This window comes from Ips typographus, linkage group LG14, assembly GCF_016097725.1.
Source record: "Ips typographus isolate SLU linkage group LG14, UJ_Ityp_2.0, whole genome shotgun sequence".
In the NCBI taxonomy this organism is placed as follows: domain Eukaryota; kingdom Metazoa; phylum Arthropoda; class Insecta; order Coleoptera; family Curculionidae; genus Ips; species Ips typographus.
Window position 1 is genome coordinate 1,175,930 of NC_138435.1, and position 14,852 is coordinate 1,190,781.

Below are 14,852 nucleotides of genomic sequence, written 5' to 3' on the forward strand. Positions count from 1 at the left end.
ATCATCTTTGGATGGTCTTAATATTATTTTATTTATAAAATATACACGCAACAGTAAAAAAAAGTCACTCTGTTGTCACTGATGGGTGTTTCATCGCGTAAAACAAACTGTCCTTGTTGGCTAGCAACGTTTTCGGATCGTCAAATTCGGCAACGTTGCCATTATCCATCACCATCACTTTATCACAATGCAAAATAGTGCTGAGACGATGCGCTATCATTATCACAGTGCAATCGGTAAAATGTTCCTGAATGAGATTGTGCACCAAAAGATCGGATTCCTCGTCCATATTGGCCGTGGCTTCGTCCAGAACGACAATTTTGTTCCTCCTGATTACGGCCCTGGCCAGCGATAGCAATTGTTTTTGTCCACTGCTGAGACTTAAACTCAGAACGTCCTCGTTTAAGTTAGGGATCAGATCTTTCATTCTGACCTTTTCTAGCACGTCCCACAGCTCCTTGTCCGTGTAGATATGGTGAGGATCTAAATTGTCTCTTACGGAACCTTCGAAGATCACCGGATCCTGGGGAATGATGGAAATGTTCTTCCTCAGAAAATTCACGGACATTGAGGCGATATCAATGCCATCTATGATGATTTTTCCTTCGTATTTGTAGAGTCTGAACAGGGTGGACATGATGGAGGACTTCCCAGCTCCGGTCCGGCCGACTATACCAATTTTCTCTCCAGGATTAACGGAAAAACTGATATTTTTCAGGACTTTAGTGCCCGAGGTGTAACTCAAACTGACTCCGTCGTATTTGACACTGCCATCTTTCGGCCAATCGTTAATTGCCCCTCCAGTGGTGTCCTCTTGCTCGATTTCCGTGTACTCCAACACTCGTTCCACCGACGTCATACAATTCTCCAAGTCCGCCCATTGTCGTACCGCCCATTGCAGGTAACCGGTCAGCATCATCACCTGGGTTAACGCCAATCCCACGTCCCCCACCGAAATACCTGTTGGTGTATTATTAATCAATCAAGTTCACTGAAAAATCAAAAATCGAAAATACTCACGTATATTACCAAACAAAAGAATAACAATGATAAAGACAACAAACATGGCGCCGGCAAAATCCATAATGAAACCAAACGCCCTACTGGTGGTCATCACCATGTAGTAGGCCGAATTGGCCAGGTCCTGGTGCTTGTCAAACTCGTCTTTCAACACCTCTTCCGCTTTGTACGCTCGTATGGTGGTCAAACCTTCGACGGAGGCGTTCAAATGGCCCACCAAAGGACTTCGCGCTGAAATATTTTACATTTATCCATCCAGGTTAACTCGTATGGTTTTTCCGACATACTCATGGCTTCCAGTCGTTTCAAAGCCCGTCCGGTTGGTATATAAACTGTACGCAAGATATACAGGGCGACAAAAAAACCAATGGCAAACAGGAAGAAAATCCAACTTACTGTTGCTATTAGAATCAACATTCCACCGATACTGATCCAGCTCTAGAACGATTTGTAAAGTAAAAACAGGGAATTGGTGCATGTCTACTCTATCCATGGATAGAGTGGATTTTTTTGAATGATTACCCTGAAAAACTCCATGAAAATAAATGGAAATTGTTCGTCAATCACGTCCAAATCGTACGAGAATCGATTCAAAATATTCCCAATAAAATGATTGTCCATAAACGTCATCGCCGAATTAATAACGCTGCCGCACATCATCTGATGGATCTTGATCGAGGCGCGTCTACAAAACTTCAAGATGGCGTACGATTTAATGAGCGCCAAAATGGCGGACGTAAAAATCAAAATGGCGTACAGATTGAACGTTTGGTCGCGCCGAGTAACTGCGCCCTCGTACGTGATCGTTTCGTTTCGTTTCGACGTTACGTTGTTGCCGACGCTGATGTCGAACGTTTGTTGCTGATAGTCCACCCTGTAAATTACCAGTTTAGCTCTTGGCCGGTCCGTATATTTATTAGACAGCTTTTTTTTTGAGCTTCTCCAAAACGACCAGAAAATGCTATATGGAATCCATTCAGAAGAGAAATAAAATATTGATAGATTTGTATTTGATATAAAACATGTTTCTGAGGTTTGACTGGTATTTTGACAATTGTCACGTGACCGTTTAGCTAAATAGTGTTCTGCAACCACGTGACAACTGTCACTAACGTCAAACCATGCTCTAAAGTTGCAAAAAACAGGATTTAGAAATGTTTTCTTGCAGTATTTAATATAAAACGTGTTACTGAGGTTTATGACCGTTATTTTGACAATTGTCACGTGATCGTTTAGCTAAATAATATTCTGAAATCACGTGACAACTGTCTTTAACATCAAAACTATCAAACCGTGCTATAAAGTTGCAAAAAACAGGATTTAGAAATGTTTTCTTGCAGTATTTGATATAAAACGTGTTTCTGCGTTTATGACTGGTATTTTGCCAATTGTCACGTGACCGTTTAGCTAAATAATATTCTGAAATCACGTGACAACTGTCTTTAACATCAAAACTGTCAAACCGTGCTATAAGGTTGCAAAAAACAGGATTTAGAAATGTTTTCTTGCAGTATTCGATATAAAACATGTTTCTGAGGTTTATGACCGTTATTTTGACAATTGTCACGTGACCGTTTAGCTAAATAATATTCTGAAATCACGTGACAACTGTCTTTAACATCAAAACTGTCAAACCGTGCTATAAGGTTGCAAAAAACAGGATTTAGAAATGTTTTCTTGCAGTATTTGATATAAAACGTGTTTCTGCGTTGATGACTGGTATTTTGACAATTGTCACGTGACCGTTTAGCTAAATAATATTCTGAAATCACGTGACAACTGTCTTTAACATCAAAACTGTCAAACCGTGCTATAAGGTTGCAAAAAACAGGATTTAGAAATGTTTTCTTGCAGTATTTGATATAAAACGTGTTTCTGAGGTTTATGACCGTTATTTTGACAATTGTCACGTGACCGTTTAGCTAAATAATGTTCTGAAATCACGTGACAACTGTCAGTAACGTCAAAACTGTCAAACAAAAAAACTTTTTACAAAAAAAAAAAAAACAACCAAAACGTATCACGTGATAAAGGTGCAAACCATCAAGTCAAAATCAGTTTTTAGCCCAAAGTTGCTATCTGTTGTCGTTTACTCTCGTAAACAAATATCTCTATTTGCACAAAAAAATAAACTGTGACACGTGACAAACGAGGGTGACTTTTTTTCCTCCTGCCTAAATATACGAACAAACACTGTACTTTCCAATAATAAAAAGAAAATAAAAATTAATAATTAATTATTCATTTCCAATATGATTCCCTCTTTTTTTTCAGGTGTTTTGGCAAATTTACTTACCAACGAGAAACCAATTTGGACGAGTAACTTTCCGTAAACTGAGCCGACAGGAAGATAGCCATAATCAGTGCAAAAATCACCATCCCACCACCAAATTTGAAATACTTCAGGTAAGTAACAAACTCTACGCTCCCGATCTTCTTGTCTTCGTGATAAATCTTCTGTTTCACTTTACCATCGTCAATTTCCAAAAGTTGCTTCTCCTTCTTCTCGTGCTGTGCAGCGAACGGGCTTTGCAGCACGTCCAACAGTTCCGCCGGTTTGGAAATTGCCTTTACCGCACCACGATTCAAATAAATCACTTTGGAGGCTCCTTTAAAGTGCACGGGGTTCTGCGAGACAAACAGCACAATTTTATGTTTAAGAAAGTTTCGAACGCAGTGCGTGTAAATGTCTTCTTGGACTTTAACGTCCAAAGCGGCCAACGAATCGTCCAGAAGGTAAATATCGCTGTTCTTGTATATTGCCCTGGCCAAGTTGATTCTGGCTTGTTGTCCTTTACTTAAATTCATTCCACCGTCTGCCACTACAGTTTCATCTCCATTGGACAGTAGATTGAGGTCGTACTCCAACGAGCACACTTTCACCACTTGGTCGTACTTAATCTGATCAAAACTCTGTCCAAAAATGATATTTTGTCTAATACTGGCAGGGAAAAGCCAAGGGTCTTGTGAAGCATAGGAAACTGAACCGCAAACAGTGACCTGGCCTTTCGTGTTAGCGTAGTCCCTTAAAATGGTTTTCAACAAAGAACTTTTCCCTGACCCCACCAAACCGGTCACTACAGTCAGTCCAGGCTCGGTGATGCTCAAACTGACATTCTTCAATATCATCTCCTTCTCCACGGACACGTTCACCTCCTTCAGCTCCACTTTGGCTTTCGTTTTCGTCAAACTGGAGCTACTCGAGTGAGTGTAGTGCTCCTCGATGTGCAACATCCGGCTCACTCTGGTCAAAGAAGCGTAGAATTCGGCCGAGTGAGTCAATCCTAACGGTATGGTGATGCCTACAGAGTGGCGCAGTTCTTTAAACAGTCCAATCACGTAGAAAACCAGTTCGGTGTTGGTGGAATAGCCCAACGCCACGTAAGAGATGAGCAAGACGGGAAATGTGATTTTTGAGCCCATGATACCGATCAGAATTAGGCAAATTTTGAGGTAGAACGCTGCCATTGTTTTGCGCATTTCTTTTCTGAAAATTAATACCAAGTTTGCATTATTTTTGGAATTTCATTTGTCCCAAGTGGCAGTAACTGAATTCATTTAAAAATTCCTGAAATGCTACAATCCTGCGCAGGAATCATGTAAATCGGTTTGAAATTGTCTGAATACGGTTATTTTAAAACGTTTCAACGGAGCGCCTCCTTGTGAGGCCGCGAGACACTACATTCGGTAGAGACGGTTCATCTGTGGCAAAACACACTTATGCCTGTATCTCTGTTAATATTGAAGCTAGAATTCTGAATTTTTTTAGGGAATAAACCACTAACAATCAGCTACAATCCAGCGCAAAAAGCATTTAAATCGGATTGAAACCGCCTGAATATGGACGTATTGAAGATTTCCAGGAGGTTAGCTCGACTCACTTGAGGCAACACTCGGTCAAAGTCAAATATCTCAGAGAATAACGAAGGAAAAATTCTGAAACTTTTAGGGATTAAACCACAAACTACCAGCTACAATCCAGCGCAAGAATAATTTAAATCGGACTGAAATTGAGTGAATACGGACGTATTGAAGATTTCCAGGAGGTTAGCTCGGCTCACTTGAACAACGCTCGGTTAAGGTCAAATATCTCAGAGAATAATGGAGGAAAAACTCTGAAACTTTTACGGATTAAACTACTAGCAACCAGCTACAATCTAGTGCAAAAATCATGCCCATCGATTGAAATTGAGTGAATGCGGACGTATTGAAGGTTTCCAGGAGGTTAGCTCAGCTCACTTGAACAACGTTCGGTTAAAATCAAATATCGCAGAGAATAATGGAGGAAAATTTTAGGGATTAAACCACAAACAACCAGCTACAATCCTGCGCAAAAATAATTTAAATCGAACTGAAATTGTCTGAATACGGTTACTTTAAAACGTTTCAACGGAGCGCCTCCTTGTGGGGCCGTGAGACACTACATTCGGTAGAGACGGTTCATCTGTGGCAAAACACATTTATGCCTGTATCTCTGTTAATATTGAAGCTAGAATTCTGAATTTTTTTAGGGAATAAACCACTAACAATCAGCTACAATCCAGCGCAAAAATCATTGAAATCGGTTTTGTTTTGACGGTTTCCTGTCAGTTTGAAGGTTAAGCGGAGGTCAAAACGGGGGCTAGAATATCTCGAAAACGGTGAAAGGCTTCGCAGATCTGCTTTCGTAGGTTAATTGGCCAGACCAAGGAGCAATGAATGTGACTTTTAAAACATTTCAGCGAAGCACCGTTTGATTTTGTTAAGTGGCCTAAAAAACCCCCTCATTTTCTAACCTAGTTCATATGCGGCAAAGTCAACTTAGACCCATAACTTTTTTAATAAGCAAGTGAAAATTTTGAAATTTCTCTCAATTAAACTAAGAGTAATTAGCTACAATCCAGCGCAAAATTCATTTAAATCGGATTGAAATTGACTGAATACGGTGGGATTGAAATTTTTTTGGATGTTAAAACGGGGGCTGAAATATCTCGAAAACTGTGAAAGGCTTCGCAGATCTTCTTTCGCAGTTTAATTGGCACGGCCAAGGAGCAATGGATGTGACTTTTAAAACATTTCAGCGAAGCCCCGTTTGGTTTTGTTAAGACTCCCAAAAAACCCCACTATTTTCCAACCTAGTTCATATGCGGCAAAGTCAACTTAGACCCATAACTTTTTTAATAAGCAAGTGAAAATTTTGAAATTTCTCTCAATTAAACTAAGAGTAATTAGCTACAATCCAGCGCAAAATTCATTTAAATCGGATTGAAATTGACTGAATACGGTGGGATTGAAATTTTTTTGGATGTTAAAACGGGGGCTGAAATATCTCGAAAACGGTGAAACCCTTCGCAGGTTAATTGGCAACACCGAGGAGCAATGGATGTGACTTTTAAAACGTTTCAAGGGAGCGCCCCCTTGCGATGCCGTGGAACACTAAAATCACCCATTTTCAAGTTGGCAAAACACACTTATGCCTGTATCTCCGTTAATATTGAAGCTAGAATTCTGAATTTTTTTAGGGAATAAACCACTAACAATCAGCTACAATCCAGCGCAAAAATCATTGAAATCGGATTGAAATTGTCTGAATACGATCGTATTGAAAGTGTTTTCTTTGGTGTGTTTATACAGTCTGGGACGGACTTGAAAATCAGTTAAATTTGAAAATTAAAAGACAATATCACTTACTTTCTAGCTTCGCAAATTCTGCCATAGAAAAAGCGTTCCCAAGTGTACATTTTGATGATCCTCAACGCTGACAGAGCCTCCTGAGTGAGTTGCAATCGTTTATCGGCCATTTTGCCTACTTTGAGTCGCATTTTTGCGATAACCTTACTCAGTACCACTAGAAAAAATTGTTATCCAACCAATCGTACATTCTCTAGTAGAGTGACCAAGTTTAACTCACCTTGCACTAAAAGACCAAAAAAGAGCATTCCCATTGCAATAAAAGAGGGCATCCCCATTCTAGAGTAGAGTAAATAGAACACGGTGACAGTTTGGATTGTGCCTATGATCATTTCGCTCAAAGTCCAAATGTTGTGCACGATCAGTTTGATGTCTTTGGTCAAAATGGTGACGATGTTGCCCATGCTCGTTTTCGATATTTCACCGGGTCGTAGTTTAAGCACTTTCCTGTCATATCAACAATTTATTCCAACTGGGATGTGTTCGGAAATACCTTCAATGGGCGGTCTCTGACGTTGTTGACACATTGGGTACGTTCACCCGACGTCAGGTTAAGTAAGCGGTCCTATTTAGTTTGTTATGACTGCAGCAGCTTGTTTGTTATGTCAGTTAGAAAAACAGTGTCAAAATTTGAACTGCTAGAAACACAGTTTGAAAGGACAGTCAAGGACAAAATCGACTGTAAAACCCACTTGTAGTGTAAAAATGACAGTTTTAAGCACATTTTTGGAATCCTTATTAAATTTCCTATCTACTAACCTAAAAAAACACTACTAAATTGAGTACAGTCAGAGAGAAAAACAGTGTCAAAGTTTGAACTAACAGAAACACAGTTTGAAAGGACAGTCAAGGACAAAATCGACTGTAAAACCCATTTGTGGTGTGAAAATGACAGTTTTAAGCACGTTTTTGGAAGCCTCATTAAATTTCATATCTACTAACCTAAAAAAACACTACTAAATTGAGTACAGTCAGACAGAAAAACAGTGTCAAAATTTGAACTAACAGAAACACAGTTTGAAAGGACAGTCAAGGACAAAATCGACTGTAAAACCCATTTGTGGTGTGAAAATGACAGTTTTAAGCACGTTTTTGGAAGCCTCATTAAATTTCATATCTACTAACCTAAAAAAACACTACTAAATTGAGTACAGTCAGAGAGAAAAACAGTGTCAAAATTTGAACTAACAGAAACACAGTTTGAAAGGACAGTCAAGGACAAAATCGACTGTAAAACCCATTTGTGGTGTGAAAATGACAGTTTTAAGCACGTTTTTGGAAGCCTCATTAAATTTCATATCTACTAACCTAAAAAAACACTACTAAATTGAGTACAGTCAGACAGAAAAACAGTGTCAAAATTTGAACTAACAGAAACACAGTTTGAAAGGACAGTCAAGGACAAAATCGACTGTAAAACCCATTTGTGGTGTGAAAATGACAGTTTTAAGCACGTTTTTGGAAGCCTCATTAAATTTCATATCTACTAACCTAAAAAAACACTACTAAATTGAGTACAGTCAGACAGAAAAACAGTGTCAAAATTTGAACTAACAGAAACACAGTTTGAAAGGACAGTCAAGGACAAAATCGACTGTAAAACCCATTTGTGGTGTGAAAATGACAGTTTTAAGTACATTTTTGGAATCCTTATTAAATTTCCTATCCAATAGTCTAAAAAAACACTAAAAAATCGAGTATAGTCAGTTAGAAAAACAGTGTCAAAATTTGAACTGCTATAAACACAGTTTGAAAAGACAGTCAAGGACAAAATCGCCTGTAAAACCCACTTGTAGTGTGAAAATTACAGTTTTAAGCACATTTTTGGAATCCTCATTAAATTTCCTATCCAATAGCCTAAAAAAATATCACTAAATTCGGTACAGTCAGGGAGAAAAGTGCTGCCAAAATTAGAAAATACAGTCAGCGACAAAATCGTCTGTTAAACTCACTTGGAGTGAGAAAATGACAGTTTTAAGCACATTTTTGGAATCCTCATTAAATTTCCTATCTACTTACCTAAAAAAACACTACCAAATTGAGTACAGTCAGAGAGAAAAACAGTGTCAAGTTTGAACTAACAGAAACACAGTTTGAAAGGACAGTCAAGGACAAAATCGCTTGTAAAACCCATTTGTGGTGTGAAAATGACAGTTTTAAGCATATTTTTGGAATCCTCATTAAATTTCCTATTCAGTTACTTGGAAAAACCGTATAAAATGTGGTACAGTCTGGGAGAAAAGCAGTGTCAAATTTGAACTAAAAGAAATACAATTCGGAAGGACAGTCAAGGACAAAATCGCTGGTAAAACCCACTTCTAGTGAGAAAATGTTTGATTTAAGTACATTTTTGGAATCCTCATTAAATTTCCTATTCAATAGACAAAAAAAACAAAAAACATATCGGTACAGTCATGGTGAAAAATGGTGTCAAAGTTTGAATTGTTAGAAACACAGTTTGAAAGGACAGTCAAGGACAAAATCGCCTGTAAAACCCATTTGTGGTGTGGAAATGACAGTTTTAAGCACATTTTTGGAATCCTCATTAAATTTCATATCTACTAACCTAAAAAAACACTACTAAATTGAGTACAGTCAGACAGAAAAACAGTGTCAAAATTTGAACTAACAGAAACACAGTTTGAAAGGACAGTCAAGGACAAAATCGACTGTAAAACCCATTTGTGGTGTGAAAATGACAGTTTTAAGCACATTTTTGGAATCCTTATTAAATTGCCTATCCAATAGCCTAAAAAAATATCACTAAATTCGGTACAGTCAGGGAGAAAAGTGCTGCCAAAATTTGAAAATACAGTCAGCGACAAAATCGTCTGTTAAACTCACTTGGAGTGAGAAAATGACAGTTTTAAGCACATTTTTGGAATCCTCATTAAATTTCCTATCTACTTACCTAAAAAAACACTAACAAATTGAGTACAGTCAGAGAGAAAAACAGTGTCAAGTTTGAACTAACAGAAACACAGTTTGAAAGGACAGTCAAGGACAAAATCGCCTGTAAAACCCATTTGTGGTGTGAAAATGACAGTTTTAAGCACATTTTTGGAATCCTCATTAAATTTCCTATTCAGTTACTTGGAAAAACCGTATAAAATGTGGTACAGTCTGGGAGAAAAGCAGTGTCAAATTTGAACTGAAAGAAACACAATTCGGAAGGACAGTCAAGGACAAAATCGCTGGTAAAACCCACTTCTAGTGAGAAAATGTTTGATTTAAGTACATTTTTGGAATCCTCATTAAATTTCCTATTCAATAGGCAAAAAAAACAAAAAACATATCGGTACAGTCATGGTGAAAAATGGTGTCAAAGTTTGAATAGTTAGAAACACAGTTTGAAAGGACAGTCAAGGACAAAATCGCCTGTAAAACCCACTTAGAGTGAGAAAATGACTGTTTTAAGCACATTTTTGGAATCCTCGTTAAATTTCCTATCCAGTAGTCTAAAAAAACACTAAAAAATCGAGTGTAGTCAGTTAGAAAAACAGTGTCAAAATTTGAACTGCTAGAAACACAGTTTGAAAGGGCAGTCAAGGACAAAATCGCCTGTAAAACCCATTTGTGGTGTGAAAATGATAGTTTTGAGCACATTTTGGAATCCTCATTAAATTTCCTACCCACTAACCTAAAAAAACACTACCAAATTGAGTACAGTCAGAGAGAAAAACAGTGTCAAAATTTGAACTGCTAGAAACACAGCAACCTCTAAGCCGCTGACGTCGGGTGAGCGTCAACAATGTCAAATTACGTCACAAAACGCTAACTAACCTGTAAATTAGCGAAGTTAACGAAGCCTTAATCTGAATCTCCAACTTGCACTGGAACATAAAGTAATTGTGCGCCCAAATACAGTGAAAAAGAGCAAGGGCAACGACCACGCCCCCATAAAAGTACGCATCCGTCCTGGTTACTTTCGAGTTGACTTGAAAGTACGATATGAACTTACTGGTAATGTACGGATGAACAATACTGAAATGAAAAACTGTTGTATTAAGAGCCAATTAACCATGAAAGTATCAATCTGACCTGTTAAACAACGTCCAAATCAAGTGAATTATCGACAAAATGGTGTAGCGCAATCCGAACCGTTTCCACAGCAACTTGATGATGGTTTCGTTCTGTTTCCATTCCAGTTCGGTTTTATCGCCGCACAATTTCGAGTCGCAATCGTCCGGAATGGCGTACACGTCATTGTCCTGTAAATTGCCCTTGATACCTCGTTTAAACAGCCCGAAAGTGTATCTGGAATTTGACGTTTTCGTGACGTTTCCAACTGTCATACACACGCGCTTACGCAAACGTCAAAAATGACGCGACGTTGGCCCGTTCTCTAGGGTTGCTGCGACGTTCCTCCCGATTGCCGGTATCCATTCCGATTGGTTATTAATATATCATCGTTGATTGAACATGACGTAATCCACTCGGAGTATATTATCGTTAAATTTGTTCGAGGAAATGGTTATTGCCAACCTGAAACTAATTTGTAAGGTGATATGATTGACGTTTTATTAAAATGCAATTCAATCAAACAGGATGATTAAGTAAACATAGTTACTTTCAATGTAATAAGAAAGCTTTCACTTTCTACAGATGGACCAATCAGATTCTTTTTTTCTGTATGTTTGACACTCTGTCATATAAAGGGCCTCTCTAGCTCTTCACGTTACCGAGATATTGAATTTCAAAAAAAGTACTTAAAAAACCTCTAAATTTGCAGGAAATTCGAAAAAATACTAAAAAATCTCGTCCAAATTTCCTGATTTACATTCAATGTAAAAAACATTCTGTAGTTTACATATTTTACACATACATGAGCTTGCATTCACCACTTAGTGGAGACAGCGGTCAAACTGTCAATGACAACTGACTGACAGAAGTGGACGAATTGTACCTACTTGAATATTTTAGTGCAATTAGGTCACGTGACCTTAAACCGTGTTATACCGCGTAGAACGTTTTCTGATAATAATGATTAACTGATGAAGTTCGTGACAGTAATTTTAATTGATATTTTATTACTGTTGCCCAATAATCAACGTTACTGTACCATTTAAACGACTGAAAATCAGCACCAAACCACACTAACTGACCTCTAGGTACCTTTAAATGTAATATGGTACTTAATCGGCCAAATTGCTTTTAAATGGAACAATTGTTAGCGTACACGTCTTTCAGGCCTTGAAATTGTGCGATCTTTAGGACAACAATTATTATAGCCATCTTCGTGTTTAATCCAAGTTTGCCTTCGTAAAAACCGGTTTAATTGCTGAAAATTTAACGGAAAACAGGTTTACCAGAACGGTTACAAAATAATAGTTCACCAATTTGCACTGTAATCGTTGGAAAAAGATGATTGAATTTAAAGCACTTTAAGTAGAAAAAATTTCACACGTGTCGCATCAATTTAAATGCATTATTCTAATTTTTCTTACACGTTCACCCTGTATAGAATGTTGCTGATTAACCAACGGCAAAACAATGCTAACAATGCAAAACGCAATTTGCCAAAACAATTGTTTGTTGGTTTGTTAAACGCTCAATAAACACGACAATTTACCAGTCACAACAATTTACAAAAACCAGGAATTTTGTCAATTGTACTGAGAGTGACGTAGCCTGTCAATCGCTCACGTGACTATACACCGTTTGAAAGAACCTCACCCTGTAGACACTAAAATCAAGGAAGCTGAAAGTCACTCTAAATAAGCGAAAAAAATTAGCAAATTACCTTTACAGAGTGAAAGTGCCTTAGAACGTTGATTGTTAGACGAATTTTGTCGTGTAAATGCGAAACGAATGCGTTAAGTGGGTCATATCGTCTATTATAGCTTTGGGCAAAAAATTGATGATTTTTAATGTAAACACTATCAGTTATACCAAAAAACTCGTGTAATATTGTTTTTTTTTTCAAATTTGACATTTACACAGTTGCGAAAAAAAAAACGGTATTGTAGTGGTTTTTTCAAAGGTTATTCAGATACCTGTCACAAATGCATAATCGTTTTGCTACCATGGAGGTTAGATTAAACCTAAAAAGTAACTGTAGTATATAAACCATACTAGTCACGTGACAGTCACCAATATGTCTGATTAGCTGGGGAATTAAGGTTTTTCACAAAGAGACACAAAAACATCATATTATGGTTCAAATTGGCTTAAAACAAACCGTTTATTCAATCGGATTTACCATAAAGGTAGCAAGCAAAAAGTTTTATACCTTAATGGTATTTGACAGTTTGCAGTAGTTTGACATGTAAAACTACTAGCTTCAAATAAAACAGCACGTCATGAAGCTCTTAAACAGATTGTACTTGTTTGAAGAAAGTTTGACATTTTCTAGCTTCATGGATTTTGACAGTTTCCAAGTTTGTGACAGATTTAAATACGCTAAGGTGTTCTGTCACTCGTTTGATAATTAGGTCGAGTTGAAACCTTCAGTCTTCTTATAAATGGGTAGAAAACCTTCCAGTACCGATTATAATGTTTAATATGCGTGGCTGTTTGAGGTTAAGGAAAAAATTGTAAATTAATTAACTGAAATTAACAATTAAATATCAATTATCGTCAAGGTGGTGATTAACTTATTAAAAATGCTCTGATTGGTTAATCAATCAGGATTAAAGCATTTTTTTTTTGTAAAACTTACCATCAAATAAGCACTGGTAACCGAGACATGAATGACCCATACAGACCGACTATAACAATAATTTTTACCGGATGTTATGCCGAAAATTTATATGATTGTTAATAATAACAAAAAAAAATTTTTTGGGTTAATCGACGGAAGCGCGCGTTCGTGCAAAATCAAAACTAATAACCGATCTCCGGTCGATCATTTCGCCTATACCAGAACCAAACCGCTACCATTAATTATTAGTACCAATGGAAGTAAAAGAGTGGGAGATCGAAAAACATTACCATTTTGCATTGTTCCTTTATGGTACACTGGAAAATCCGGTGTAAAAAAAAAAATTACCACTAAATTAGGATGACGTCATATATTATACTAGCTTGATTAGAAATTTTTGGAATAACGGCAACAGGGTTCAACCCCCATTGCATCCCTCCAAACTTTTTTATTTTAAAATTGTGGTTGGTGCACCCTGACACTTTTTGCTGTATAACTCCTTAAGGAGGCCCTTAAGGAAAAAATGATCCTAATACAATCTTGTAAAGGATAAAATTTCCTACAAATTTCCTTATTTACACTTTTTTTTAACTCCTTAAATAACAGAGCTACGCTCGGTCAAAATTGAGTTACTTAAAAAAAAAACAGTTTGGTGCACCCTGACACTTTTTGCTGTATAACTCCTTAAGGAGACCCTTAAGGGAAAAATGACCTTAATACAATCCTGTAAAGAATAAAATTTCCTACAAATTTCCTTATTTACACTTTTTTTTAACTCCTTAAATAACAGAGCTACGCTCGGTCAAAATTGAGTTACTTAAAAAAAAAACAGTTTGGTGCACCCTGACACTTTTTGCTGTATAACTCCTTAAGGAGACCCTTAAGGGAAAAATGACCTTAATACAATCCTGTAAAGAATAAAATTTCCTACAAATTTCCTTATTTACACTTTTTTTTAACTCCTTAAATAACAGAGCTACGCTCGGTCAAAATTGAGTTACTTAAAAAAAAACAGTTTGGTGCACCCTGACACTTTTTGCTGTATAACTCCTTAAGGAGACCCTTAAGGGAAAAATGACCTTAATACAATCCTGTAAAGAATAAAATTTCCTACAAATTTCCTTATTTACACTTTTTTTTAACTCCTTAAATAACAGAGCTACGCTCGGTCAAAATTGAGTTACTTAAAAAAAAAACAGTTTGGTGCACCCTGACACTTTTTGCTGTATAACTCCTTAAGGAGACCCTTAAGGGAAAAATGACCTTAATACAATCCTGTAAAGAATAAAATTTCCTACAAATTTCCTTATTTACACTTTTTTTTAACTCCTTAAATAACAGAGCTACGCTCGGTCAAAATTGAGTTACTTAAAAAAAAACAGTTTGGTGCACCCTGACACTTTTTGCTGTATAACTCCTTAAGGAGACCCTTAAGGGAAAAATGACCTTAATACAATCCTGTAAAGAATAAAATTTCCTACAAATTTCCTTATTTACACTTTTTTTTAACTCCTTAAAT

At 37.1% G+C, this 14,852-nt stretch overlaps 1 protein-coding gene across 1 annotated transcript; it reads right to left on the bottom strand.

Annotated features, from left to right (window-relative positions):
• Positions 1–12: 12 nt before the first annotated feature.
• On the bottom strand, positions 13–13,557 carry LOC145737941 (ATP-binding cassette sub-family C member 4-like). Its single transcript, XM_081992782.1, has 11 exons — positions 13,352–13,557; positions 11,000–11,181; positions 10,732–10,947; positions 10,474–10,674; positions 6,911–7,137; positions 6,691–6,847; positions 3,317–4,507; positions 1,543–1,894; positions 1,308–1,458; positions 1,021–1,251; positions 13–960 (listed from the first exon to the last, which is right to left on the bottom strand). The coding sequence occupies exons 2-11, from the start codon at positions 11,074–11,076 to the stop codon at positions 65–67; spliced, it is 3,699 nt and encodes a 1,232-aa protein (XP_081848908.1). The 5' UTR covers positions 11,077–11,181; positions 13,352–13,557; the 3' UTR covers positions 13–64.
• Positions 13,558–14,852: the final 1,295 nt, after the last annotated feature.

Coding starts and splice junctions, on each gene's coding strand:
- LOC145737941 (XM_081992782.1), bottom strand. CDS start 11,076: ATGGATACCGGCAATCGGGAGGAACGTCGCAGCAACCCTAGAGAACGG. Junction 1,459..1,542: donor TTTTCATGGAGTTTTTCAGG/GTAATCATTCAA, acceptor AAATCGTTCTAG/AGCTGGATCAGTATCGGTGG. Junction 961..1,020: donor TCTTTTGTTTGGTAATATAC/GTGAGTATTTTC, acceptor ATACACCAACAG/GTATTTCGGTGGGGGACGTG.